This window comes from Callithrix jacchus, chromosome 1, assembly GCF_049354715.1.
Source record: "Callithrix jacchus isolate 240 chromosome 1, calJac240_pri, whole genome shotgun sequence".
In the NCBI taxonomy this organism is placed as follows: Eukaryota; Metazoa; Chordata; class Mammalia; order Primates; family Cebidae; genus Callithrix; species Callithrix jacchus.
The window spans coordinates 190,678,662-190,704,259 of NC_133502.1; the positions used below are offsets into that span (position 1 = coordinate 190,678,662).

The 25,598-nt window shown below is 47.4% G+C and overlaps 1 protein-coding gene across 11 annotated transcripts in view; it reads left to right on the forward strand.

The window, feature by feature from the left end:
- The window catches only part of GRAP2 (GRB2 related adaptor protein 2), an 83,175-nt gene extending 59,580 nt beyond the window's left edge, over positions 1-23,595 (forward strand). For 6 of the 11 annotated variants that reach the window (XM_035266265.3, XM_035266269.3, XM_035266267.3 and 3 more), the window contains 6 exons: positions 6,270-6,361; positions 10,423-10,542; positions 15,759-15,927; positions 18,400-18,612; positions 19,661-19,783; positions 21,381-23,595. In XM_035266265.3, the coding sequence (XP_035122156.1) occupies positions 6,270-6,361; positions 10,423-10,542; positions 15,759-15,927; positions 18,400-18,612; positions 19,661-19,783; positions 21,381-21,560 (897 nt within the window). In that variant the 3' untranslated portion in view covers positions 21,561-23,595. Of the gene's footprint in view, positions 1-2,318; positions 2,342-6,269; positions 6,362-9,923; positions 10,221-10,422; positions 10,543-15,758; positions 15,928-18,399; positions 18,613-19,660; positions 19,784-21,380 lie in introns of those variants that run through there. The other 5 variants (XM_078334438.1, XM_054239149.2, XM_035266298.3 and 2 more) reach the window with 4 other exon arrangements.
- The last annotated feature ends 2,003 nt before the right edge of the window (positions 23,596-25,598 follow it).

Here is a 25,598-nt window from a genome sequence, read left to right on the forward strand (position 1 = left end):
GCACACACATATTTGACCTCCTTTACCATGGAAACCTCACTGGTCCTCCCTACTCCCTACCATCCCAGGGAAACAAATCACTCCCTCTTCAGCTCCTCCCCAGCATTTCACACAAGCTTCACTCATTCTCAGGCACTTAGGACTTTGCCTCACATGGCAGCTATTTATACGCAGGCCATGACCTATGCTCTCAGGCACCCTCTGTTTCCACCTCTCATTGCTGCCTTTGCCCCCGTGGGATCCTGACTGCTCATTTACATGTCTAATCCCCTGGCCAAAGCTGTGCAAGGGCAGGGGCTGTATCTGCCTCAGGTCTAGAATAGCTGTGTCTAGAACTCCCTGATGCGGCTTGATGACTGGATGAAGCTTTGATTCCTCTCCATTCCCTGAGATCAGTGTCAATATATACGTGTGCACACACAATGCCAGATTCATCTTTGTATCTTTATAGCATCTAACACAAATCATGGCCCTAAATAGATGCCCAGTACATAGTTCTTGAATTGCTAAATTTCATTTCTTCCTATTTATTTAGAATTCCATCAGAAAACCTCTTTTCAAGTTCTGTCCATTGCAGGTAAAGAGAAAAATGGGTAGGGCTTGCTGACTGAGCCCTACAGAATGTCTGATGGATTGTGGTTGGTGCCCATGCCTGGGGCTCCCCACACGTGATTACGGTGTCTGCCCCCACCTTCCTCTATGGGTAATAAGCCCAGGATCCTCACAAATGCTTTCAAAGCCAGCTCCTCACTACCCCAGCAATTCGTTTCTGGGATGCTCTGACTCATTTGGCCTTTTCTGCTAAAGACTAAACAGAGGTTTTCATTAGAAAGGTACAAAAAAAGTCTGAGAAGCCACCCACCCTCAACAGACCATGAGTTTCCTGGAGCAGAGGCCCCAGCTTACTTATTATGCACCTGAGTGCAATCTGCAGGTGCTCACTAGATGCTGACCTGCCCGGCATGGTAAACAAGATGGTGGACAGAAATGCCACCATGTGACTTGATCCTGCTTCTCCTGTGACAGAAACATTTGAAAAGTCAGGAATCAGATTTTTTTCCTGTTCATACCACAAACCTCCATACCTGCAGCTATACACAGCACCAGCCTGACATTTGGATTTGCCATTAAGTTTGCCAGTAGCTTTGAAAAAGGTCTCTTGACCCAGTCCATTTCTGTATCCTTCTATAATGCATCTAATTCAACCTTGTTTCTTCCTGCTAAAATAGCAACCTAAAAGCCCTAAGAGTTAATTCTACGTAATTTGCTTCTTGAATTCTTCAGATTTCTGCTATGCTTCTAAAAGCTACAATTTCATCCAATTTAAAAATTCTTCCAGCCGTAATTTGGCCCTTCTCTTCCCACGTCTAACTTATTCTCAGGCCACGTAACCCAGAAAATCATCTCTTAGGGAACATTATCAGAATTAAGATACAGTAAAGTTAAGAGTAAAACTTCAAGTGTTCAGGCTGAACGCCTAACTCAGGTTTAGATGATGTGTACATGAGATAGGGGGAACCGAATAGATGGAAAGATGAGAAGAACAGGAAGTACGGGGCCCTGGGCCTGCAACGGCAGGAGGAAGCCATCTCCCCCTCCCCTCAAATACCTTTCTTTGCAGAAAATGAGTATTTAAAAAAAAAAAAAAAAAAACTTCACCTTCTATACACAGTAAAAAGCCTGTCAATTCACCTCTCTAGAAACACAATGTTAGGTAGACCAGGCACGAGGTGGTGGGGAGAAATGGCTGCATGTGGCATCATCTTCACTTTCTAGAGGAGGTCTGAGGTATGGCGACTAAAATTACAGAGCTACTTTCAGGTCAGAAAACAAAGTACAAAGTGTGTTTTTGTTTGTTTGTTTGTTTGTTTGTTTTTGAGACAGAGTCTCACTCTGTCACCCAGGCTGGAGTGCAGTGGTGCCATCTTGGTTCACTGCAACCTCCCTCTTGGGTTCAAGCTATTCTCGTGGCTCAGCCTCCCAAGTAGCTGAGATTACAGGCCTGTGCCACCATGCCTGGCTAATTTTTGTCTTTTTAGTAGAGATCAGGTTTTGCCATGGTGTCCAGGCCTCTCTCAAACTCCTGACCTCTGGTGATCCACCTGCCTCAGCCTTCCAAAGTGCTGGGATTACAAGCGTGAGCCATGGTACCCACCCTCAAGGTGTGGTTATTACGGTGATAAGCCAATTTCCAAATGGCCTCTTTTTCCCTTTCTGTTTCATATTTGCTACCTTGGCCAAACACCGCATTCCCATGTGATGGGAGAAAGGAATTCCAAAGCCATGAATTCGGGAGCGACGGGTGGAGAGCAGTGCTCTGTGTTCTTTACGTGGCTGTGAGGTACTGCCGCTGGGTTTCCTAGCTCTTTTGACCTAGATTTTCTGCTTCCTCCCTTGCCCCCCTCAGCACACACATACCCACATGTCCTTAGTGACACCAACAGTCACATTTGATGTTGGAAACTATAAAGTTTTCTGTTCTCAGCAATCTCAAACTCAAATATGGGACACACTTTTATTTCTTCAGAGCAAATGACTAAATTCAAAACATACACACATAATGCTTTAAAGAACGTATAAACCCTTCCATGTCCTATTCAGAGCTGGAGGCCTCCCTCATAAGAATATCACATTTGATGGAATTGTAGTTTTTTTTTAAAGAGTCTACACTTTCTGAAGAACTTTCAGGTACCGGGGCTCATTTGATCCTCACATCAGCTCTGTGAGGTGCCAGGTGGTTATTATTATCTCCATTTTTCAAATGGGTAATTGACTTGGCCAAGATCACATATCTAGTGACAGAGTCAAGCTAGAAACCAGGTCTTCTCATTCCAAACTCACAACACTGTCCCCTTCCACCTTGGAATGATGTTAGAAATAGGTCATCATTGGCCACGCGCAGTGGCTCACACCTGTAATCCCAGCACATTGGGAGGCTGAGGCGGTTGGATCATGAGGTCAGAAGTTCGAAACCAGCCTGGCCAAAATGGTGCAACTCCATCTCTACTAAAAAAAATACAAAAATTAGCCAGGTATGATGGCGGGCATGCTGTTCCCAGTAATCTCGGCTACTCAGGAGGCTGAGGCAGGAGAACTGCTTGAAACCAGAAGGCAGAGGTTGCAGTGAGCCAAGATCATGCCACTGCATTCCAGCCTGGGTGAAAGAGCAAAACTTCATCTCAAAATAAAAAAAGAAGTCATCATCTCTGCTCAAGCACCTAGTTCTCTTTCCATCATCTTCCCATCTTCTTTTCTGGGAGAGAGAAACCCATGGGTCCTGTGACTTCAATTCCACCCACTTTCTTGTGACTCTGAAACCCCAGGTTCCAATCTCAGCCTCTCTCCTTGGTCTAGACTGACATATCCAGATGCTCCCTGACTTTTTCTTCTTAGTTGAAGAATTCAACTCACAATCACCCACGTGCAATCTGAAGTCCATGAGCCCTTTCTCAGCCCTGCCTCCTCTCCTGTATCTTCTATTTTTGTAAAGCCATCACCACCTACTCAGTCTCCCAAGCCAGAAATCCAGAGGCATCCCAGAATCCTCTTCTCCCTTCACTTCCAAGATTGGTCAAGAAATTATGCCTGTTTGCTTCTGTAATTTCTCTAAAATACATCCTCACCTCTTCTTAGCCCAGATGCCATCATCTCTTGCCTGGGGGGCTCTGCTCATCTTCCTAGTTTCTCTCCCGGCTTTACCCTTCCAATCTGCCTTAAGGTTCTGATCTCTGATACAGAGCATTTGCTTTCTTTATATATCTCTCTCTATCTCAACCTCAATCTCTCTCTCTCTTTAATTAGAGACAGAGTCTCTCTCTGTTTTCCAGACTGGAGTACAGTGGTGCAATCATAACTCACTATACCCTTCCACTCCTGGGCACACGCCATCCTCCTGCTTCAGCCTCCTGATTAGCTGGGACTACAGGTGTACTACCACCATGACTTGCCAAGTTTTATTTTTATTTTCGTAGAGACAAGATCTCGCTTTGTTGTCCAGGCTAGTCTCAAACTCCTAGGCTCAAGCAATTCGTCCCACTTGGGCCTCCCAAAGGGCTGGGATTACAGGTATGAGCCATCACACCCAGAGTTCTTTCTTAACTCTAATTCTTACTGTTCCCTGCTCAAAATTTTTTAAGGATCCCCCTATATTTCAAGATGAAAATACAGACTTTTCCACATGGACTACAAAGCCCTGTGTATCTAGTTTCCCCCTGTCTACTCCCGGACTCATAGTCTGCATTCCAGCCACCTGGAGGCATTTCCTTCCCAGAACGCACCACACCTCCTCAGAGCAGGAGAAAGTTCCATTGCCATCTAACTTGGCCTCAGTAACTCCTTTCATTGCCGATGCAGTGGTCCCTCCTCCACATATGGATGCCTTTTCTATTTCTGCTTTCCCCTTTATCATCATACTTCTATCAGTTAAGATATTTTCAGAACAAGAAACATAAACTAAAAACTGGCTTAAACATAACAAACACTGGTAATGTCTTAACTTCCAGAAGTAGAAAGGTCCCTAGGTGTCATCTAATTCAGTGGGTCTGTGACATTATCAGGGTTCTTTCCATCTTTTGTTCTGCTATCCTCATTTAGAATTATTGTTCTAGTCTATGTCATAGACTTAAAAAAACATTTTGTTTGGGAGAGAGTCTTGCTCTGTCGCCCAGGCTGGAGTGCAGTGGCGTGATCTCAGCTCATTGCAACCTCAGCCTCCCGGGTTCAAGCAATTCTCCTGCAGGTGTGCTCCACGAGGCCCGGCTACTTTTTGTATTTTTAGTTGAAATGGCATTTTGCCATGATGGACAGGCCGATATCAAACTCCTGGCCTCAAGTGTTCTATCTGCCTCAGCCTCCCAAAGTTCTGGGATCACAGGCGTGAGCCACCACACCTGGCCTCAGACTTTCAAAACATTCTCAGTGGCAGTGCAAAATGTTTGTATTTTAATGGTGAATATCATTTTTTGAGAAACCAGAGCCACATACAGTCAAGTGTGGTGAGTAATGTGAGTAGCCAAGGTAGGCAATAACATTTGGGGTCACAGTGAAGGTAAAGCCACAGAGTAACAAGACAGAACTTAAAGCAAGTTTAGAAAAGGCATCCCAAGTATCTGGAGTTCCAGCCAAACTACCTGTGAAACACACAGCATGTGAAGACAAAGAGTTATTGTTTTCAAAGCTGGCCCCACGAGGATGTTTAAGTTTGAATCTGCCTGTTTAAAAAACAAAAACCTGGCCAGGCGCAGTGGCTCACGCCTGTAATCCTAGCACTTTGGGGGGTTGAGGTGGTCAGATCACCTGAGGTCAGGAGTTCCAGGCCAGCCTGACCAACATGGAGAAACCCCATTTCTACTAAAATACAAAATCAGCCCGGCATAGTGGTGTGTGCCTGCAGTCCCAGCTACTTGGGAGGCTGAGGCAGGATAATCACTTGAACCCAGGAGGCAGAGGTTGCAGTGAGCCAAGATCACACCACTACACTCTAGCCTGGGCAAAGAGCAAAACTCCATCTAAAAACAATTTTTTTTAAAAAAAGGGCCTCATGCAGTGCCTCATGCCTGTAATTTCAGCACTTTGGGAGGCAGAGGCAGGTGGATCACCTGAGGTCAGGAGTTCAAGACCAGCCTGGCCAACATGGTGAAAACCCATCTCTACTAAAAATACAAAATTGCCTGGGCTTAATGGTACATGCCTATAATCCCAGCTACTCGGGGGGCTGAGGCAGGAGAATTGCTTGAACCTGGGAGGCAGAGGTTGCAGTGAGCTGAGATCACACCATTGCACTCCAGCCTGGGCAAGAAGAGCAAACTCCCATCTCAAAAACAACAGCAACAAAAAATTAAATTTTTGAAAAGTTTCCTGGTTACCTAGAAGAGGGGGAAAAAAAAAAACAACAACAATGAGTAGCCATTCTTGCCTTCCCACCATCTGCTCAGATGAGGAACTTAAGGTGCTAAGACCTGGGACAAACGAGTTTCCAAAATTGAAGAAGGGATTCAGGGTAGTCCTGAAGCCACAGCGGGGTGACCTGAGTGGAAGCCACAAGTGGACAGAAATAACTTGCAGTCAGGAGAAGCCAAACTCCAAAGGTAAACCCACGGCTCCTCCACGGGCCTGGGGTAAATCCTAGAACAGCGTTCTTTTCTTTCCACTTATTAACCTAGTATTTTCCTCTGAGTCCCAAAGGGCTTTCTTTACCCTGCAGCCCCTTTTTCTCTTGTTTTTTGGTGTCCTCCCTGCAACGTCTTTGTCGTTCCTTTTCTTCCATGTAGATTTTAAGTAACCAAGAGGAGTGGTTTAAGGCGGAGCTTGGGAGCCAGGAAGGATATGTGCCCAAGAATTTCATAGACATCCAGTTTCCCGAGTAAGTATTTGCAGCCTGCTGAGATGGGCCTACCCACACACACTCCTCTTACTTTTCCAGCAGTCACTAAAATTATCCATGCGAACCCAAGACATTGTCACAAATGGCTGCCTCTGGAGAGCTCTCTGGAGAGCCTCCGGAACATGCAGCTGAAGGACAAGGCAGGAGGGAGATTTCGCATGCCATTTCATTCCCTTTTGATTTTACCATGTGCATGTATTGCTATTTTAAATTTTTCTTTCCTTTTCTTTTATTTATTTATTTATTTATTTTTGTGAGTCAGGGTCTCACTCTGTTGCCCAGGCTGAAGTACAGTGACACCATCACCACTCACTGCAGCCTCAAACTCCTGGGCTCAAGTGATCCTCTTGCCTCAGCCTCCTGAGTAGCCAGGACTGCAGGCACAAGCCACCACGCCCGGCTAAATTTTGTATTTTTAGTAGAGACAGGATTTCACTATGTTGGCCAGGCTGATCTCAAACTCCTAACCTCTAGTGATCTGCCTGCTTCAGCTTCCCAAAGTGCCGGGATTACAGGCGTGAGCCACTATGCACAGCCTATTTTAAGTTCTGGGTTGTTTTGTTTTGTTTTGAGATGGAGTCTTGCTCTTTCGCCCAAGCTGGAGTGCAGTGGTGCAATCTTAGCTCACTGCAACCTGGGTCTCCCGGGTTCAAGCAATTCTCCTGCCTCAGCCTCCCTAGTAGCTGGGATTACAGGCACACGCCACCACCCCTGGCTAATTTTTGTACTTTTAGTAGAGTTGGGGTTTCACCATGATGGGCAGGCTGGTCTCAAATTCTTGACCTCAGGTGATCCGCCCACCTCAGCCTCCCAAAGTGCTGGGATTACAGGTATGAGCCACCACACCCTGCCTATTTTCAGTTTTTATAAAATGAGTTTGTAAACTCAAATTTCAATCACAGGGTTCCCTAGAATTCCAAAGCGGGCAATATTGACCGCCCACTTTGCTGCTCTCCTAAGCACTTCTCTGTGACCTCCCAATCCTAACCATCCTCACCAGGCTCTCAGCCTTCACTCTGTGGGCAGACAGACACTCCCTGCCTTCAGTAAAGCATACTCACCCTAGTGTGAGAAGTCAGTGGGGGAAAGGGGAAATTCCCTTCCTAAAGAGGAAATGAAAAATGGAGATTGGGCCTCATTTGTCTCAAGAATTGACCACAAGGGTTAGATAGAGATCTAATCTTGTCTCAGAACCAGGGTCTGGCTTAAAGAGCAAAAGTTTGTAGAAAACCACAGTAGTATTGGTAACTCCAGTGATGTGCAAGAGCACCACTCATGGTGAACCGTGCGGACCACCAAGCTAAGAGAATGACCACTGACCTTGACGGGGCCCTCAATGCTGCCTGCTAGGGGACCTCCACGTACCCCACCTGCTCCTCAAACCTCCAGCCCCTCCTGGCATCACTCTCAGCCCATGGCCTTGATTCCAGGTTCTCTGGAACAATGAAAGCCACCAGAGGTGAAGCTCCCAGATCCCCCACCCCCAGCCCCACCACATTCACCTGCCTCCTGCAAGTGTGCTCAGCCAGCCTTTTCTGCAGCTGGCAGACATTCTCCTCTCTCTCTCCCACACCAACCTTCTTTCCCTCTCTGCTGGATCATTCCTCTCAGTAATCACACCCGCTACAATTTCTCCCAATTTACCAAAACACAAGCAAAACAAAACTCAGGGGCCAGGTGGGTTTTGTGGTGGCTGATGCCTGTAATCCCAGTGCTTTGGGAGGCTGAGGGAGGAGGATCACTTGAGGCTAGGAATTTGAGACCAACCTGGGCAACATAGCAAGACCCATATCCACAAAAATTTTTTTTAAATTAGCTGGGTGTGGTGGCATGCGCCTGTAGTCCCAGGAAGGCTGAGGCAGGAGGATTGCTTGAGCCTGGGAGTTCAAGGCTGTGGTGAGTCATGATTATATCATTGCACTCCAGCCTGAGCAGCAGAATGAGACTCTGTTTCAAAGACAAAATATTTAAATAAATAAAACAAGGAAACTCTTAATCCCAAATCCCCTTCCAGCTGCCACACCGGTTCTTCAGAAGGAGTGTTTGTATTTGCTATTTCCACTCCTCACCTCCCTACCCTTCCCACCAGGCTCCCCATGTGCTGCAGCTCCCAGGGGCCATGCCAGCACCATCTGCCCTGGGGATTGCCCCCTCCCACTGGAATACCTTCTTCATTTTGGCTCCAGGACATCCTTCCTCTGGTTGTCCTCCCACTGCCCTGGCCACTCCTCCTCAGTATCTTGTGCTGATTCCTCCCACTCCCCAATCCCCTATAGGTTTAGAATGTCTCCTTTTCAGCAAGGTCTTTCTCATCACCATACCTTACATTAATCTCCCACCCCCAGCACCTCATCCACCCTCTCTGTTTCCATGTTCTCCACAGCACTTACCATCATCTGAAACACTACAGATCTTAATTATTTTGTTCTTTATTGTGTGTCCCCCTTGACTAGAAAGTAAGCTCCCTGAAGGCAGGGGTGTGTGTGTCTGTTCTGCCCACTACCATGTCCCCAGTGCCCGGGAGAGGGCCCAGCACAGTACCAAATGTTCAACAAAGCTGAATGAATGAATGAATGAATGATATTGAAACCATGGCCACTCATGTCTAATATGCAATATGTGGTAATTTTTACAAATCTTGAAAGAAGCCCCCTATTAGATTTCAGTCAGAGGACAAATGTGTATTTCCTAAATCCCCTTCACTTCTAAAATATTTCCTTTGCAATATGGCTGCGGTGGCGCATGCCCCATTCCTTCTCCCATCCCCATTACATTTCCTTCGCGTGGCGGTGGTATGTGTGGTGTTCTCTTATTTAACCCTGTAGAACTGCGTGGCAAATACTCAGGCAGAATCTCCAGGCCACCAGAAACTGCTTTCAGCCCCCTCAGAGCACAGCCAACCTTTCCCCTCAGTCCCAAGTCTCCAATAAATACATCCTCCCTGCTACCCTTGTCTCAGATTTCCAAACTCTGGAAAGCACAGAGAATTGCTCACAAAGGAATCCAAAGCCAAGGCCTGACCAAAGCTAAAGGAACATGCGTATGAGCCTTCTGATGGCAGCAATTAGAGCAGCCACCTTGAAGCAATGTGACACAGTCCCACCTTTGGCCGCCGAATGATTGCAGGCACTCATTTTGCTTGTCTGTGGTCAAGAGAGGTCTCTGGCCTCCTGCCTTGAGGCTGCAGCCACAGCTTGCTGGCTCTGTGTAAGCGTTTGACCTATTTCATACGTGCCACACTGTGTGCAGCTGTACTTCCAGGAGCTGCCACCCTGACCGTTCCGCTGAAAGAGCAGTTTCTCCTGTTTGTTCTTTTCCATAGTAAAGATTATTTCCCAGCCTGGATTTTTTGGGGCGGGCCCAGGATCTGGTTGTATAGACGCTGCTCTCTGGCTGCTGCCAGCCTCATTCCTTTCTAAGCGTGTACATTGGGCTCCCTAGGAACACTGCAGCCTCTGCTAGGCGCACTGAGCACAGCCCCCTTGTGCTCCATGCCAGCCCAGGCAACATGACGTCCTGCCCTATAACTCTCCTTTAATGCCCAGGGAGGAGCCTCTGTACCACTGAGGCCCCAGTGTGAGCATAAGCACCCCAGGCCCTGCTCAGCCGGCTGCACCTGTGGTTGGTTGGCCCCAGTGCCTGAAGCAGCCCCTTCCCTCCTGGGTGCATCCTGTGTCCCTGCAGCTCTGGTCTATCTCTTCCACAGCTGCCAGCAGGCGGCTGCTTCCTGCAGTGAGTCACTCCCACACTGCCCCATTTTGGTGCAGCGACACATTTCCGTGATTCGTTTCCCAGGCTGGAGACTTCTGGAGAGAAGGAACAAAGAGGATGAGTCAAGGTGAATGCTCCCTCGCCTTTCCTGAAAGCCACCTGGAGCACTGGTTTGATTTCAGAAAGCACCTGGTCCCTCTTTAGTCTCTCTCTGCTCCCTACTGTACAGAGTACCCAGCCTCTTTCTCTCTGGGTCATCTCTTCTCCACGTCTCCCTCCTGTCACTCCTGTGTCTCACCCTAATCCTCTAGTTTGATCTCGTCCCACAGATGGTTTCACGAAGGCCTCTCTCGACACCAGGCAGAGAACTTACTCATGGGCAAGGAGGTTGGTTTCTTCATCATCCGGGCCAGCCAGAGCTCCCCAGGGGACTTCTCCATCTCTGTCAGGTACTGATCATTCCTGACACCGCATTGGCCCTTCTCTGCCTGTTAACCTCCCAGAATGCTGAAGTGACCTCTGGAACATGACCTAGTGATCAGAAGCATGGTGGCCAATGGGCCAAGCATGGCAGCAGCTTCACAACCTTCCCAGAACATGCATACACCACTCTTTAGCACACTGGTGTGTGTTCAAAATGATTTCTACGCCCATCTGCCTCCCTTCTATCCCAGGTGCTTCTGGAAGGGCAGGATTTTCCTCTACTTCATCTTTATGCCTTTAACAGTGTCTTGCACGAAATAGAGACACTCAGTGAGTATTTGTGGCAGGAAGGAGGGGAAGGAGGAGGACAACTCCCACTTGTCCACATCCATCTGGGGGTTTAAATCTTAACCTTTTCTTTTACGATTGATGCATATCTGAAGAAGAGTCAGGGAAAAATAGAAATCTCAAGTCATTGCTGTAGGAGATACAGGGGCGGAATAGGTGTGGTACCTTTCTTCGCCCATCAGAAGAGTCACAGCTGACACTCCCACAAAAGACAGGTTAACAAGAGGAAAGTGAACAAATTTATTTAATCAAAGATTCATGTGACACAGAATCCTTCAAAAATGTAGACCCAAGACCCAGGAAAAGCCATCTATTTTTATGCTTAGGTTAAATGAAGGATAGATAGCCCTGTAGAAATGGGATTGGACAAAGGGGGTTTGATCTAAGGTAACAGACTGAGGTGGGAAACTGGGCAAGGCCTGTCCCAAGTCTTCTTTTTTTTTTTTTTTTTTTTTTTGAGATAGGGTCTCTATCTGTTGCCCAGTCTGGAGTGCAGTGGTGCAGTCATGGCTCACCACAGCCTCCATGTTCCAGGCTCAAACAGTCCTCCCACCTCAGTCTCTTGAGCAGCTGGGGATACAGGTACACACCACCACACCTGGCTAATTTTTTTTACTTATTTTTTTGTAGAGGCTGGGTCTTAACCATGTTGCCTAGGCTGGTCTCAAACTCCTGGGCTCAAGCAATCCTCCTGCCTTGGCCTCCCCCACAGTGACCCTTCTAGCCTCTCTAACCCACTGTGAAGAAGAGGAATTCTAATTTCTCTGACTCACTCTGGGGGAGAAAGAGGAGCAGGAGACAGGAGGGCAGGAGAACCCCAAAGGTAGACTTTGCTTCCAAGGCTGCTTCTGAAGCCTTACAGTCTCCTTTGGTTCGAAGCACTCAGCATGCCAAGGGGTGTCGTTTTCTGAGCCCCAGCAAATCCATGTGTAGTTAGTTGTTGGCAGCTGAATAAAAAGAAAGGCTACTTCAACACAGTACAGCGTACAGCAAAAGCGAAAACAGCAGAACAGAGCCAAGGAAGGCCAGGAGCGCGGGAGGACTGTAACAGGAAGCCTCACTCAGAGGCAGCACCCAGTAGGAAGTGGCTCAGTCCACATGTAGACATTACACAGCCCTAAACCAGAAGCCCAACTCCAAACGCACTGTGTGTGGTCAGCATGTTGGGGATCACAAGTCACCTATCAGACTTGACCACATGTGAAACTACGAGAATGTAATGGTGTTAGCAGATCGGGAGAAGTACAGTAAAGCCTTACTACCAAGTTGACAGGAAATACCGATCTGGTTGATTCAATGTATTTTGAAAGGCATGCAGCTTTTCCTTTTTGTTTTTAGTACAGAAATCCAATCTCAGGTAATAAACCATGGCCACTGTGCTATTTAGAAAGAATGGATATTTTAAAGCATAGATAGGAAAGACTAACAAGTCAGCAATCTGTACGCTTGCATAACTTTACAGTGGTCTCTTCAGCATTGCGCTTGCAATCTTGCTTAAACTCTTAATTTTCCTCAAGAAAAACTTCCTTTTTATAGCTTGGGGAATGGTAATGTTTAGTTCAGGCCAATACTGGTGTATCCCAAATTCTAATCTTGTTAGTCTTCATTAATGAAATTTTGCTCCATTAACTATATTACAAGTCAAGGTCGGCGAGGTGGCTCATCCCTGTAATCCCAGCACTTTGGGAGGCTGAGGTGGGAGGATTGCTTGAGCTGAGGAGTTGGAGACCAGCCTGGGCAACATAGCAAGACCTCATCTTTACTGAAAATAAAAAATTAACCCAGTGCAGTGGCACATGCCTGTGGTCCCAACCACTTGGGAGGTTGAGGTGAAAGGATTGCTGGAGCATCGGTGATTGAGGCTGCAGTGAGCCGAGATTGTGCCACTGCACTCCAGCCTGGGTGACTGAGCAAGACCCTGTCTCAAAAGAAAAAGTAATTATGTACATATATTGTTAGAAAAAAATAGTTATACATATATTTAACATGTATGTATATATATTACAAGTCAAATTTTTTTTTTGTTTTGAGATGGAGCCTTGCTCTGTCCCCCAGGCTGGAGTGCAGTGGCACGATCTCAGTTTACTGCAACCTCCACCTCCCGAGTTCAAGTGATTCCCCTGCCTCAGCCTCCTGAGTAGCTAGGACTACAGGTGCACACCACTACACCCAGCTAATTTTTGTCTTTTTAGTAGAGACAGGGTTTCACCATATTGTCCAGGCTGGTCTTGAACTCCTAAACTCATGATCCACCTGCCTCAGCCTCCCAAAGTGCTGGGATTACAGGTGTGAGCCACCACGCCCGGCCCAAGTCAAATCTATTTCTTAAGACTCCCCTCTCTGCCCCATTATAAACTTGACCAAGTAATTTGTTAGACTGAGGGGTATCTCTTGGGCCTTTGGTTTGTATGAAGATGACTCTGACTTTTTCAGCTAGAAACTATGGTTTTTGTGGGGTTTTCTGTTTTTTTTTGAGACAGTCTCGCTCTGTCACCCAGGCTAGAATGCAGTGGCTCAGTCTTGGCTCACTGCAACCTCCACCCTCAGGTTCAAAGCGATTCTTATGCCTCAGCCTCCCCAGTAGCTGGGACCACAGGTTTGCACCACCACACACAGCTAATTTGTGTCTGTGAGTAGGGATTTAGTAGAGAGGGGGTTTTGCCATGTTGTCCAGGCTTGTCTTGAACTCCTGGCCTCATGTGATCTTTCCGCCTTGGCCTCCCAAAGTTCTGGGCTTACGGGCATGAGCCATCACACCCGACCCTGAAACTATGGTTTATATTTCCTTTATTAAAATGAATTTTACAAAACAGCCTTGACTTCTGCCAAAGTCTTCCCCTGATATTGAGGCAATGAAGCTTCTAGTTCTGGTGGCAATTACCATAATCATTATCACATCTTCTACAGAAATGTAGTATAATATATTCCAAAGCAAAATCATTGTTAATTATTTTTACATCTGTCATGGGCACAGATAATTAAGAGCTAATTGTAGTTCTATCACTCTGCATTTGTTAAGGGCCTAAACCACTAGATTTCAGAGTCTATTGCCCTGAATCGCATCCTTTCCTCTGTTCCTCTTCAGGCTTGAGACAGTGGTCAGGCCTCTCCTTGTAGACCCAGATGACCAATTACAACCCTCACATCCATCTTTACAGCTCGTCAGAGTAAAAGGGGCAGTGTTTCACACTCTGAGTTCTTTGACTATGAGGTGGTGGATGAATAAATTATAATATCACAAGTATATTTCCTCCTCCTGACCCAGATGTGAAGGGTAATGACTTTGAGTTGAGCCACGTTGTCTTAGAATGAAGAAAGTATCTATTGGTGGCCAAAAACCAAAGGGAAGCCTACGCAGTGATTGTGATGTATTGATTACCACCCCAAATCAGTCAAGCCAGAGGCCACTTGTACAACCTTTGGCTTCACCCCGCTATGAGCAAATCCCAGCACATAAGATGAGATTGAGGGTCAGAATTTCCATCTCCTTTTTAACACAGATCCATAAATCCATCCCTAAGAAACCTCCACTTACTCTCAGAGGTATCTTTATTCTCTGAGACCCTTTAAAATCCTTAACCTTTCTTTTCTATCAGGCAGTTGGCATCACTAGTGCCAATTTATTTTTAGATATAAATGTATGACTGTTTGAAAAACAGACTTACTTCCAAAAGAGAATGACTTGGCAATGAAGTAATACTGGATCTAATAATGGTAAAGGCTCAGCCCACCCTTCCTAGATAGATGAAATCCATTTTCTCTAGCCCTGCTTCACACGTGTCCCATCACTTGTGAATCTAAACTGGTATCAAAAGGTGCTGATCTAAAAGACGTTATCACAGGCCAAGCTCACTAGACTGGAGTCAGAGACTCAGGGGTTCTGGCCTCAACCCTGGGCCTCTCTGAGTCCTCTCAGTGTTCTCATCTGTGAAATGGAGAAGTAAGGCTAAACAATCTCCAAGATCCTTTTCAATTAAAACTCTGATCATTCTACCCGGCATGGTGGCTCACATCTGTAATCCTAGCACTTTGGGAGGCCAAAGTGGGTGGATCACCAGAGGTCAGAACTTTAAGACCAGCCTGACCAACATGGTTAAACCCAATCTTTACTAAAACTATGAAAAAGTTAGCCGTTAGCCAGGCATTGGGTGGGCGCTTGTAATCCCAGTTACTCAGGAGGCTGAGACAGGAGAATCACTTGAACCTGAAGACAGAGGTTGCAATGAGCCAAGATCGCACCACTACACTCCAGCCTGGGCAACAGAGTGAGACTCTGTCTAAAAAAAAAAAAAAAGAAAAGAAACATTTAAAACCTCTGATTTCATACAAAGCTATTTTCCCCAAAAGCTGAAAATGCTTTGTAACCTTATTTATGCAAAACATAAACCAAGATCAAGAGATTCTTACTACATAGAGAACAAATGTGACATATTTCTTAGGGAAGAGAGTAGCTTCTTACCTGCCAGTGCTGGTTTATGAGCTTAAAGGAAGTGGTTCAAAGTACTCTGGTAACAGAAAGATAATAGGAGCTTGAAATACCCACACTGAGATTTTGCAAATAGACATTGTGAAAAGGTCTTTGATCTCTCAGTCGTTACAACACTTGGAACATGCTTTTCTTGTTAAAGGTTAGTTCCAGTGTCCAAGACAAATTTTAGCTCATCTCATTACCTTCTTCTGATGTAAATCCCCTCTATCATAGCTTGTATCCTAAGTGGTTCATCCTACAAAGCTCCTGCTGAAGCCTGACTGGGCTGGCCCACCTGCCTGGTGATGAGGGAGTCATCCAAATCTACATCTCCTTCCCAAAGAGAGCTGCATCCCAGATGCAAGCAGCCTGGAGGCAGGGACATCATCATAGTATAACATACAGTTTCTTTGCCTTGATCTCCAGGCATGAGGATGACGTTCAACACTTCAAGGTCATGCGAGACAATAAGGGCAGTTACTTCCTATGGACGGAGAAGTTCCCCTCCCTAAATAAGCTGGTGGACTACTACAGGACAACCTCTATCTCCAAACAGAAGCAGATCTTCCTCAGAGACAGAACCCGAGAAGACCAGGTATGTTCCAGGTCCCGATCAACCCCAATCCAGAGAGTTTAGGCAGCCTGAGTTCTGACTCAAACCACCAGGAAAAATGCATGGGCGGGGCAGATCCTCTCAGTAGACTGAAAGACAGAACTCTGAACTCTGAGTGCAACACTTCCCAGTTGTGTGACTTTGGAAGTTGTCTGAGCCTCAGCCTCCTCATCCATAAAATAGGGATAATGGTAATATCTACCTCCCAGGTGACTACGAAGGTGGGAGAAGATGATGTGTCTCATGCTTCCTGTTATTCCTCACCATACTGCACTAGACAAACATCAGCTCCCACCGCAGGTGCTGGGTTTTCTTTTATGTATTTATTTTATTTTTTTTGAGATGGAGTCTTGCTCTGTCTCCCAGGCTAGAGTACAGTGGTATAATCTTGGCCCACTGCAACCTCTGCCTCCCAGGGTCAAGTGATTCTCCTGCCTCAGCCTCCTGAGTAGCTGGGACTATAGGCGCAAACCACCACGCCTGGCTAATTTTTGTATTTGTAGTAGAGACGGGGTTTCACCATGTTGGTCAGGCTGGTCTCGAACTCCTGACCTCATGACCCACCAGTCTCTGCCTCCCAAAGTGTTGGGATTACAGGCGTGAGCCACCATGCCCAGCCACAGGTGCTATTTTTTTGTTATTTGTAGACATTGCTACACCATAGTTTTCAACCGAGCGTAAGAGTTGCCCAAGGATGAAGGAGTTGGGGGTGCAACAGACAAGGGCATTAAGGAACAGCCTAGGGTCCGGGGATTAAATAGCAGGTTGAGTGTGATGATAGGATTGGGGGTGGGGAGGACACAAGGAGAAATCTGCACTTGGAATTCTTGCTGTTGGAACTGTTTGCAACACAGAGTATTGCTTTAAAAGAAAATGCATCAGACAGACCTGGTATGAAATCCTGATTTAATCGCTTAGCTACTTGTATTACCTAGCCAAGTTAAGAAACCTTCTGAGTATCAGTTTTCTCATCTGTAGAGTGGAGAGAACAATAAAACCTCCCTCACTGGACTGTTGTGAGGATTAAATGAGGTAATACAGTTAAGTACTACCAGAGTCTGGTCCATTCTAAGCACTAAGAAAATGTTAACTTGGCCAGGCGCGGTGGCTCACACCTGTAGTCCCAGCACTTTGGGAGGCCAAGGTGGGTGGATACTAAGCTGATCTAGAGATCCAGACCATCCTGGGCAATATGGCGAAACCTTGTCTTGACTAAAGATACAAAAATTAGCTGGGCATGGTGGCGTGAGCCTGTAGTCCCAGCTTCTCGGGAGGCTGAGGCAGGAGAATCGCTTGAATCTGGGAGGCAGAAGTTGCAGTGAGCCGAGATCACGCCACTGCACTCCAGCCTGGTTGACAGAGTGAGACTTGTCCCAAAAAGAAAAAAGAAAAGAAAATGTTAACTTGCCTCCATAAGTAAATTCACACATGCACACACACACACATGTAAACACACACATACCAATTTATAAACTATTTTTCAAAAGAAATAACATGGTTATAAGAGACAGGTATCACAGGAAGAAGCGTGCACTAGAATAAGCTGAAATCCTAGGGACAGGTTATTTGAAAAGGCATTAAGACCATGAAAGCAATGTGTGCTTTGGGGAAGTCAAAATCCTCCTTTTCAAGAAAGGCAAGCCTGAGAAGTTACTGCCAAAGGAGGAAAGAAGTTCCCACCAAATGCACACAGAACTTCAAAAAGGAAAACAAAGGTTAGCCCAGACCTTGTGAATCACTCTAACTAGGAAATGGACAGAGTAACTCACTAGGACTTGCATTCAGAGATAAGAGAAGCAGTATCAAATTGCATTAAACGGGATTAAATGAGTTGATAATTGTAAAGCGTTTAGAAGAGTGCCTGGTATATACTATGCCCAGGGCCCTATGTGATTGTTTGTTACATGAAAATAACAATAGGGTATTTCTGTTGTAACATTAGGGAGAAAGGCCTTGCTTCTTTCACCATGCCCAGCTGCAGCCCTGGTTCCCATGGTGTTGCAAAAATGTTGCTGTTTGGGTCTCTATCACCAGGCTATAAATGACAGTTTAAAATCATGCAAAGTCAACAGTGGAGCTTATCTAGAAGGTAGGATGTCCAGCCCTGTGGCAGCATGTGATAAGAAGGGGTGGCATTCTGTCAGTAAAATGGAATATTTCAGCTTGATTACACAGAGAAAAACAAGCACCCCTGGAAATTGCCTAAATAGCTACCAGGCAGAAAATGTTAGTCTGTGAACCCCAGACCTGAATTCCTAAAACTGGGAGGATCCAAGAATGCAGAGGCCACTTTGGAAAATGTAAAGGTCTGAAGCATCAATTCTTTCAGCTGTCCCCACCCCACCAGGATGGGGACATGATGAGCAGGGTCTGAGAACAACTGCCCGAGGGTAGGGCAGAGCCAGAAGATCAGAGAGGAGGATGCATCTGCATCATCTCTGTTCTCTCTCCCAGGGTCGCCGGGGCAACAGCCTGGACCGCAGGTCCCAGGGAGGCCCACACTTCAGTGGGGCTATGGGAGAAGAAATCCGGCCTTCGATGAACCGGAAGGGGTCAGATCACCCCCCGACCCTTCCCCTGCAGCAGCACCAGCCGCAGCCTCCGCAGTATGCCCCAGCGCCCCAGCCACCACAGCAGCGGTATCTGCAGCACCACCATTTCCACCAGGTGTCTGGAATGAAGGCAGCGGGCACAGTCCAGTGAGAAGGAGAACCTGCCTCCCCTCCAGACCTGGCCCAGCCACACATACACACACACACACACACACACACTCTCTCTCTCTCTCTCTCTCTCTCCCCCCCCCCCCCCCCCCCCGCCTCCAGAGGACTCTGAACAATTGCTTCATTTTCCTATCAGCACAATTCCAAATCTATTCATGCCCCTTAACCCATCTGGCTGTGGAGATCCACAAGAAAGAAAGACTTAATATGCATAACGGAGCCTTGTTTATTTATTTATCTATCTATCTATCTGTCCCCTGACTTGTTCCCAATGGGTTTTCAGGCCGCTTACTTAGGTGGACAATACGGCGAGATAACATCATTCATAAATTCCTTAGCAGGGCGTGCAAAGTCCTTTGTGAGCTGCCAGAATCTATTTCCCCAGCCTCATTCCTGCTACCTGCCCCCCCACCTGAATCCCCGTGCAAACACACATTCCAGCAACCCCACACTACCTTAGTTACCCAAATGGTCTATTGCGTTTCCTCTCATGCCTTTGTGGCATTTTACATGATTCCTCTGCCTGGTGAGCCCCTTCCTGGCCAGTCCTACTCCTCCTTTAAGCTAGAGTTCAAGCATCACCTCCTCTGTGAGGCCTTCCTTGATTTCCCAGGCAGATGTAGACATTTCTTCTCTCTGCTCACTTACCACTTAAATGTGCGTGGTTCCTCCTCTATATGGAAGCTCTGTGAAGTCAGAGACCTTCTCTTTCCAGCTATATTTCCCTTGTGTCTGCTACTGGACACATGGTAGATACCTGATAAATATTTTTAGACTGAATAAGTAAAACCCACCTTTGCCTTCTTTGCCTTTGGAATCTAAGGTCCCTTTAGACCTTAGGTCCTCCTCCCCCTAGCATGGAGGTTTTATTGTCATCATCAGTAAGTATTCCTAGAATATACCGGCTGTGTGGATGGCATCTGAGCAAGACACTGGGGGAGCCTGTGGGAGATATCCTGGCAGTGAGGTGACCAGTTTCTGTTGTATGTTTCCAGGAACGCCGAGGAGGCAGCCTTGACATAAATGATGGGCACTGTGGTGCTGGCCTGGGCAGTGAAATGAATACGGCCCTCATGCATCGGAGACACACAGACCCCGTGCAGCTCCAGGCAGCAGGGGTATGAGAGCCATCCCTCTCTAGGATCCCTGGGGAAAGGCCCCAGGACGGAGCTCAGTGGAGGAGATGAGGCAGGAGAGACTCAAATTACAGAGATCTGGCTGGGTGTGGTGGCTCACACCTGCAATCCCAACACTTTGGGAGGCCGAGGCGGGTGGATCACCCGAAGTCAGGAGTTTGAGACCAGCCTGGCCAACATGGTGAAACCCCATCTCTATCAAAAATACAAAAAATTAGCTCATGTGGTGGCAGGCACCTGTAATCCCAGCTCCTTGGGAGGCTGAGGCAGGAGAATCGCTTGAAATAACATCTGCTGGGAGGCAGAGGTTACAGTGAGCCAAGATTGCACCACTGCACTCCAGCCTGGGTGGCAGAGTGAGACTTTGTCTCAAAAACAAAAACAAAAAACCCACACAGATCAAATGAGAGATGATGGAACGTTTGGGGAGGACTGGGGCTGAGCCAGCACAGTCTCAGTCTGGTGCCAGGCCTTCCCTGTTCTCATAGTTCTTGGTTCTAGTTCTTTATCATCTTTATCATAGTTCTTTACCATGACCTTTATCATTCCTTTTTTTGGGGAGGGGTGGGAAGTGAGACAGGGTCTCACTCTGTCTCCCAGGCTCAAGTGCAGTGGCACAATCTCACTGCAGATTCAAACTCCTAGGCTCAAGCAATCCTCCTGCCTTAGCTTCTCAAGTAGCTAAGTGTATTATTTGTAGAGATAAGCTCTTGATACATTGGGCAGGCTGGTCTCGAACTCATGTGCTCAAGCAGTCCTCCTACCTCAGCCTCCCAAGGTGCTGTGATTACAGGCATGAGCCACCGTGCCTGGCCTGTGATCCATCTTGACTTGTGACTTGATTGCCCTAACACTCAGGGCTGTTATTTGGGATATATTGCCATTCTGTTTGTCCCTCAAAGAAGCTGCAAATACACCTATTGATGTGGGGAGAGTGATTCTCAGGGAGCCTCTTGGACCTTGGACAAAGTCCTGAGTCTCCAGAGTGACACTGGTGAGTTCTGGTGAGCAGGATAGCCAGGCGTGGTGGCTCACACCTGTAGTTCCAGCTACTTGGGAGGCCAGGGCAGGAGGATCGCTTGAAGTCAAGAGTTTAAAACCAGCCTCAGCAACATAGCAAGACCCCATCTCTACACATTTTTTTTTTTTGAGACAGAGTTTCACCTTGTTGCCCAGGCTGGAGTGCAATGGTGCAATCCCGGCTCACTGCAACCTCCGCCTCCCGGGTTCAAGCAATTCTCCTGTCTCAACCTCCCAAGTAGTTGGGATTACAGGCATGTGCCACCATGCCCAGCTAATTTTATATTTTTAGTAGAGGTGGGGTTTCTCCATGTTGGTCAGGCTGGTCTTGAACTCCTGACCTCAGATGATCCACCTGCCTCGGCCTCCCAAAGTACAGGGATTACAGATGAAGCCACCGCAGCTAGCCTACAAATTTTTTTTTTAAAGTTACAGAGGGGTCAGCCTTCAGGGAATGTTGCTCTCAAAGGACTTGGATGTGGTAGGAGGAGCCAGCAGACCCTTCCCTGCCTGCCAAGCCCACAGCTTAGCAGAGCCTCTTCTGTGCTTCCCCCAACAGCGAGTGCGGTGGGCCCGGGCACTGTACGACTTTGAGGCCTTGGAGGATGATGAGCTGGGATTCCACAGCGGGGAGGTGGTGGAGGTCCTGGACAGCTCCAACCCATCCTGGTGGACTGGCCGCCTGCACAACAAACTGGGCCTCTTCCCTGCCAACTACGTGGCACCCATGACCCGATGAACTCTTCGGGGGACAGAAGCTTTTTGTCTGAAGCTGCCCACAAGAGAGAGGGCAAGTAAAAAAGGCTGAACTCCATGACTCTATATACATATATCTCTCTACGGCTCTCAGTGTACACACACAACTTTTTATACTAGTAATTTATTGGCAGTTGGGCTGGTAATTAGTTGATGCAAAAGGGAACTCAGGTGGAGAATAATATTCACACTTGCTTTTCTGCTCCCCTCAGGGTATGTGGAAAGCAGTGGGGGAGTTGGGGGGTGGGGCAGGGAAATGAAATGGAGCTTTGTCCTGGCCTGAGCTGTCACTGCTTCCTCCTCATCTTGGGAATTTTCTTGGAGAACAGCTAAGCAAAGACCACACCTCGGCACTGGATGCAGAGCAATAGGGTGGAGTTGAACTTGGTGGGGCATGTCCTAGCTCACCTGCGAGCCCCGCTTACCTGGAGGGTTTGCAGGCAGCTCTCCTCCTGTCCTCCAAGGGGTGGGTACTGCTGCATTAGGAATTAAGGTGCAGCTTTGTGCCACAGGCAGCCAGCAAGTCTGGATGGGGATGTGGAAGCAGGGCTGGGTTGGAGAGACCTTGCCTGTGTGAGGCTGGCCTCCTGTCAACACCTAGCTTGATCTCTGTTCAAATTAATGTTCCTTGGGCCTTTCAAGTGAATGTTCAATGTGAGAAGCCAAGTACTGGGATATCAAGAGATTTTTCTGCCGTCCCCAACCAACTTACTCAATGTAACTGTTTCCCCAGCTATGAAGGAAATAGCACCCTAGATTCCATAGCTTGGAGAAGCTCTGGCTGAGAATGCTGCATTTCAGAGTCATTGTTTTATGGTTACAAGGGTGTATCTTCAGGGCTCTGTTCACTTTCTGTCTGGATTTTCTGTTTTGAAGATGCCCTGCCCAGTGGCACGGAAAGCAGCTCACTTGATAAGAACATTGACTGTCACCTGATTGACTAAACATGACCCCAGGTGGAAGCTGGCATTGACATGAGTTTCCTGCTCAGTCTGATCATTGCTGCCCTCCCGCCACCCAAGAGTTGCACTTGGAGCAAGGAGCCCCACCATGGCTGTGGCTCACCACCACCTCACACTAGAATTATGTGTCCAAGACTCACCCTGGAAGTGCAAAGCACAAGTCAGCCTGACCGGGGAGAAAACAGACACTGGAGAGGAAGCTCAGGGCCATAGGGGAGGCCAGGCACAAACACTGTCTGCACCAGGGCATCCAGAGTTTGTGAGTGTGGGCGAGCACCCCTGCGCGTGTGCACATGTGTGTGCACCCCTGTGTGTACACATGTGCTTTTCTATGCATAGGTGTGCATTCCTGCATGTGTGCACGTGTGCTTATATGTGTGTGCGCTTGTGTGCATGCATGTGTGTGTGCTGAGACAGGAAAGGGGTGAAAGCGTTGGTGAAGGAGCCTGGAAATTTTCTCTTTGAGAGACAGGGTGGGGGGCAGCCATTATTGAAGGTGATAGGAGAAGAAAGATTTTCTGACTCAGAAGTAACTGCCAGTGTAGCACAAGCAGTGTCCCTTGTGACTCTGATTCTACAAATCTCTGATCCCCATGTTTCCTCCTTTAGAGGAAAGAGGAAAAAAGGGAGGACTCTGTGGTGGGTATCAGGAGGCAAAAGAAAATAGCCTGGTGGAGGCAGAGGGGAGTCGAGCGTGAGTAAGGAGGGCCTGCAGCTTTGGGAAGTGAAAGCAGAGAGAGGGAAAGGTAGCTAAGACATCCTGGAGGATCAAGGGGCAGCAAGAGAGGCACAGGGGGAGGAAAGGGAGACAGCGAGTGGGCCCAGGGAGGACAGTGGTGTGGAACTGGTGGGCAGACGTGCAGGAGGAGGGGTGATAAGTTGGGAGAGGAGGAATCAGAGCAGAGAAACCTCTGCTGCAGAAGCCAGGGAGCAAAGAAGTGTAAGAAAAAGAACAGGAGAAGGAACAAAGGCAGGGAAGACCTCATCAGCTATTTTGGTGCTAAGTAAATGTGAAATGCTACAGTAAATAAAAGTCAAAAGTAATGTTTGATTTTACAGTGTTTACAAACCATGTGCTTTAAACAGCCCACAAACTTCATCCAGTTGTCTGATGATGTGGGAGGATCAGCTCTAGTTAGACAGAGGTACGTGATTCGATTCTGATCGAGGTTTGTGCCTTGAAAGACTTCTCAAGAACACAGGAATGAAACAAAGTATCCTTTTTTGGCCAGGCTGTGTCTGGTGTCTGTGCCACATACTCCTCAGGTAAAGAGTGAGAGCGAGACCGAGGGGTGCCAGGGGTTATCGGCCTGCAGGAGCTGACCCCATAGGCAGGCACTATGAGCAGAGCTTTTAGAACCCCTGGAACTCGGTGTTCTGTTCTAGCAAAAGCCACTGCAGAGTATTTTTTACTGAGACGCCAAAGCGTCCTTGCCCTGTTCATCAGCACGCCTCCATTCAGAAGGAAGCAGGAAAGTCACCCAAACCACCCACAAGCAATGAGGGCTCTTAGCAGCCAGGTGAAGAGGACAAGAACCAAACTGTCTACATTACAGAAGGAGGGAGTAGGAGAGCTCAACCCCCCTCAGTCTCTGGTGCTGCCAGGGGAAACACCTCCCCGTGTGTCCACTCTGGTCCTAGTTTCTACCTGACAGCGTTTCAGCGCCAGGGGAGGGTCCACTCGTATCCTCTCACCAGCCACACAACCAGCAGCCAACACACTGTCTCCGAGCTTGGCTGCAATGCTCTATGTGACTTGGGAGCTTGGGGCTTCCAGAGAAAAGCCAGTTCCTGTTGGACCAGTTGGGTTTTCCTAACCACTTGCAGTGTCTCACTGTGTTTCAAATACCTGGCACCTGCTGCTGCCCACCCACTTTTAGATGGCCCTAGGGTGACCTAACCATGGTGCTTCTCAAAATGTCAAGTACTTACAAATTGCCTGGGGATTGTGTCAAATGCAGCTTCCTTCCCCGTCCTGAATTTCTAACAAGCTACCGGGTGCTGGGTCCACATGTTAAGCAGCAAAGGCAAAGAACTCCACAATGAGCAAAACTCTAATTGGGCTCTTTTTCTGAGGATATTCGGCCATTTTTCTGCTCACGAATAGGTCGCTTTGGCTTTGGGACAGATGCAATTCAGAACTGTAGTTATGACATCATATTTGGTGGCGCAGGTGACTTATTTTAGCATCTTTAAAATTAAAAAAAAAAAAAGTGAGCAGAAATCAGATGAAATGCAAATGGGAATTCCCTACGATAGTTACAGTTTCCTCATCGTCATTATTTTAAACATGAGCAGGAAAGTTGTGAAAGCTTTGTCAGGAAATCTTCAGACAGAAAACTGACTCTGGTCAGATGTGGCCCTGGTTGAGGCAGGGGACTGTGGTCCCAGCTAACCTAAAACACAACAGATTTAGGTTACAGATTAGCATGGCCAAAATATTTGCTGTTTGCCTTGTCGAAGCCAGTGTTTCAGGACATCTATACAAGGCAAGGGTGTAAGAAAAACCTTTATTGTCTCAATTCTTTTTTTTTTTTTTTTTTTTTGAGATGAAGTCCCGCTCTGTCACCAGGCTGAAGTGCAGTGGCGCCATCTCAGCTCACCACAACCTCTGCCTCCTGGGTTCAGGCAATTCTCCTGCCTCAGCCTCCCAAGTAGCTGGGACTACAGGCACACGCCACCATGCCCAGCTAATTTTTGTATTTTTAGTAGAGACGGGGTTTCACCATGTTGGCCAGGATGGTCTTGATCTCTTGACCTTGTGATCTGCCTGCCTTGGCCTCCCAAAGTGCTGGGATTACAGGCGTGAGCCACGGTACCCAGCCTGTCTCAATTCTTTTTAAAAACTGCTTCTTCAGTTCCTCCCCTTTACCCCATCACCTTGGCCATGCCGCCATCACCTGTCCCTTTGGCAACTGCCAGCTTTCATACCTCTCTCCCTGCATTCCCTCCTGTAATCTGCTCCTCCTCACAGATGCCAAAGCAATCTTTGTAAAAATAAATCTGATCACATCACTCTCCTTCCTGCTGGATTTAGGCTTAAGTCCAAAGTCCTAATG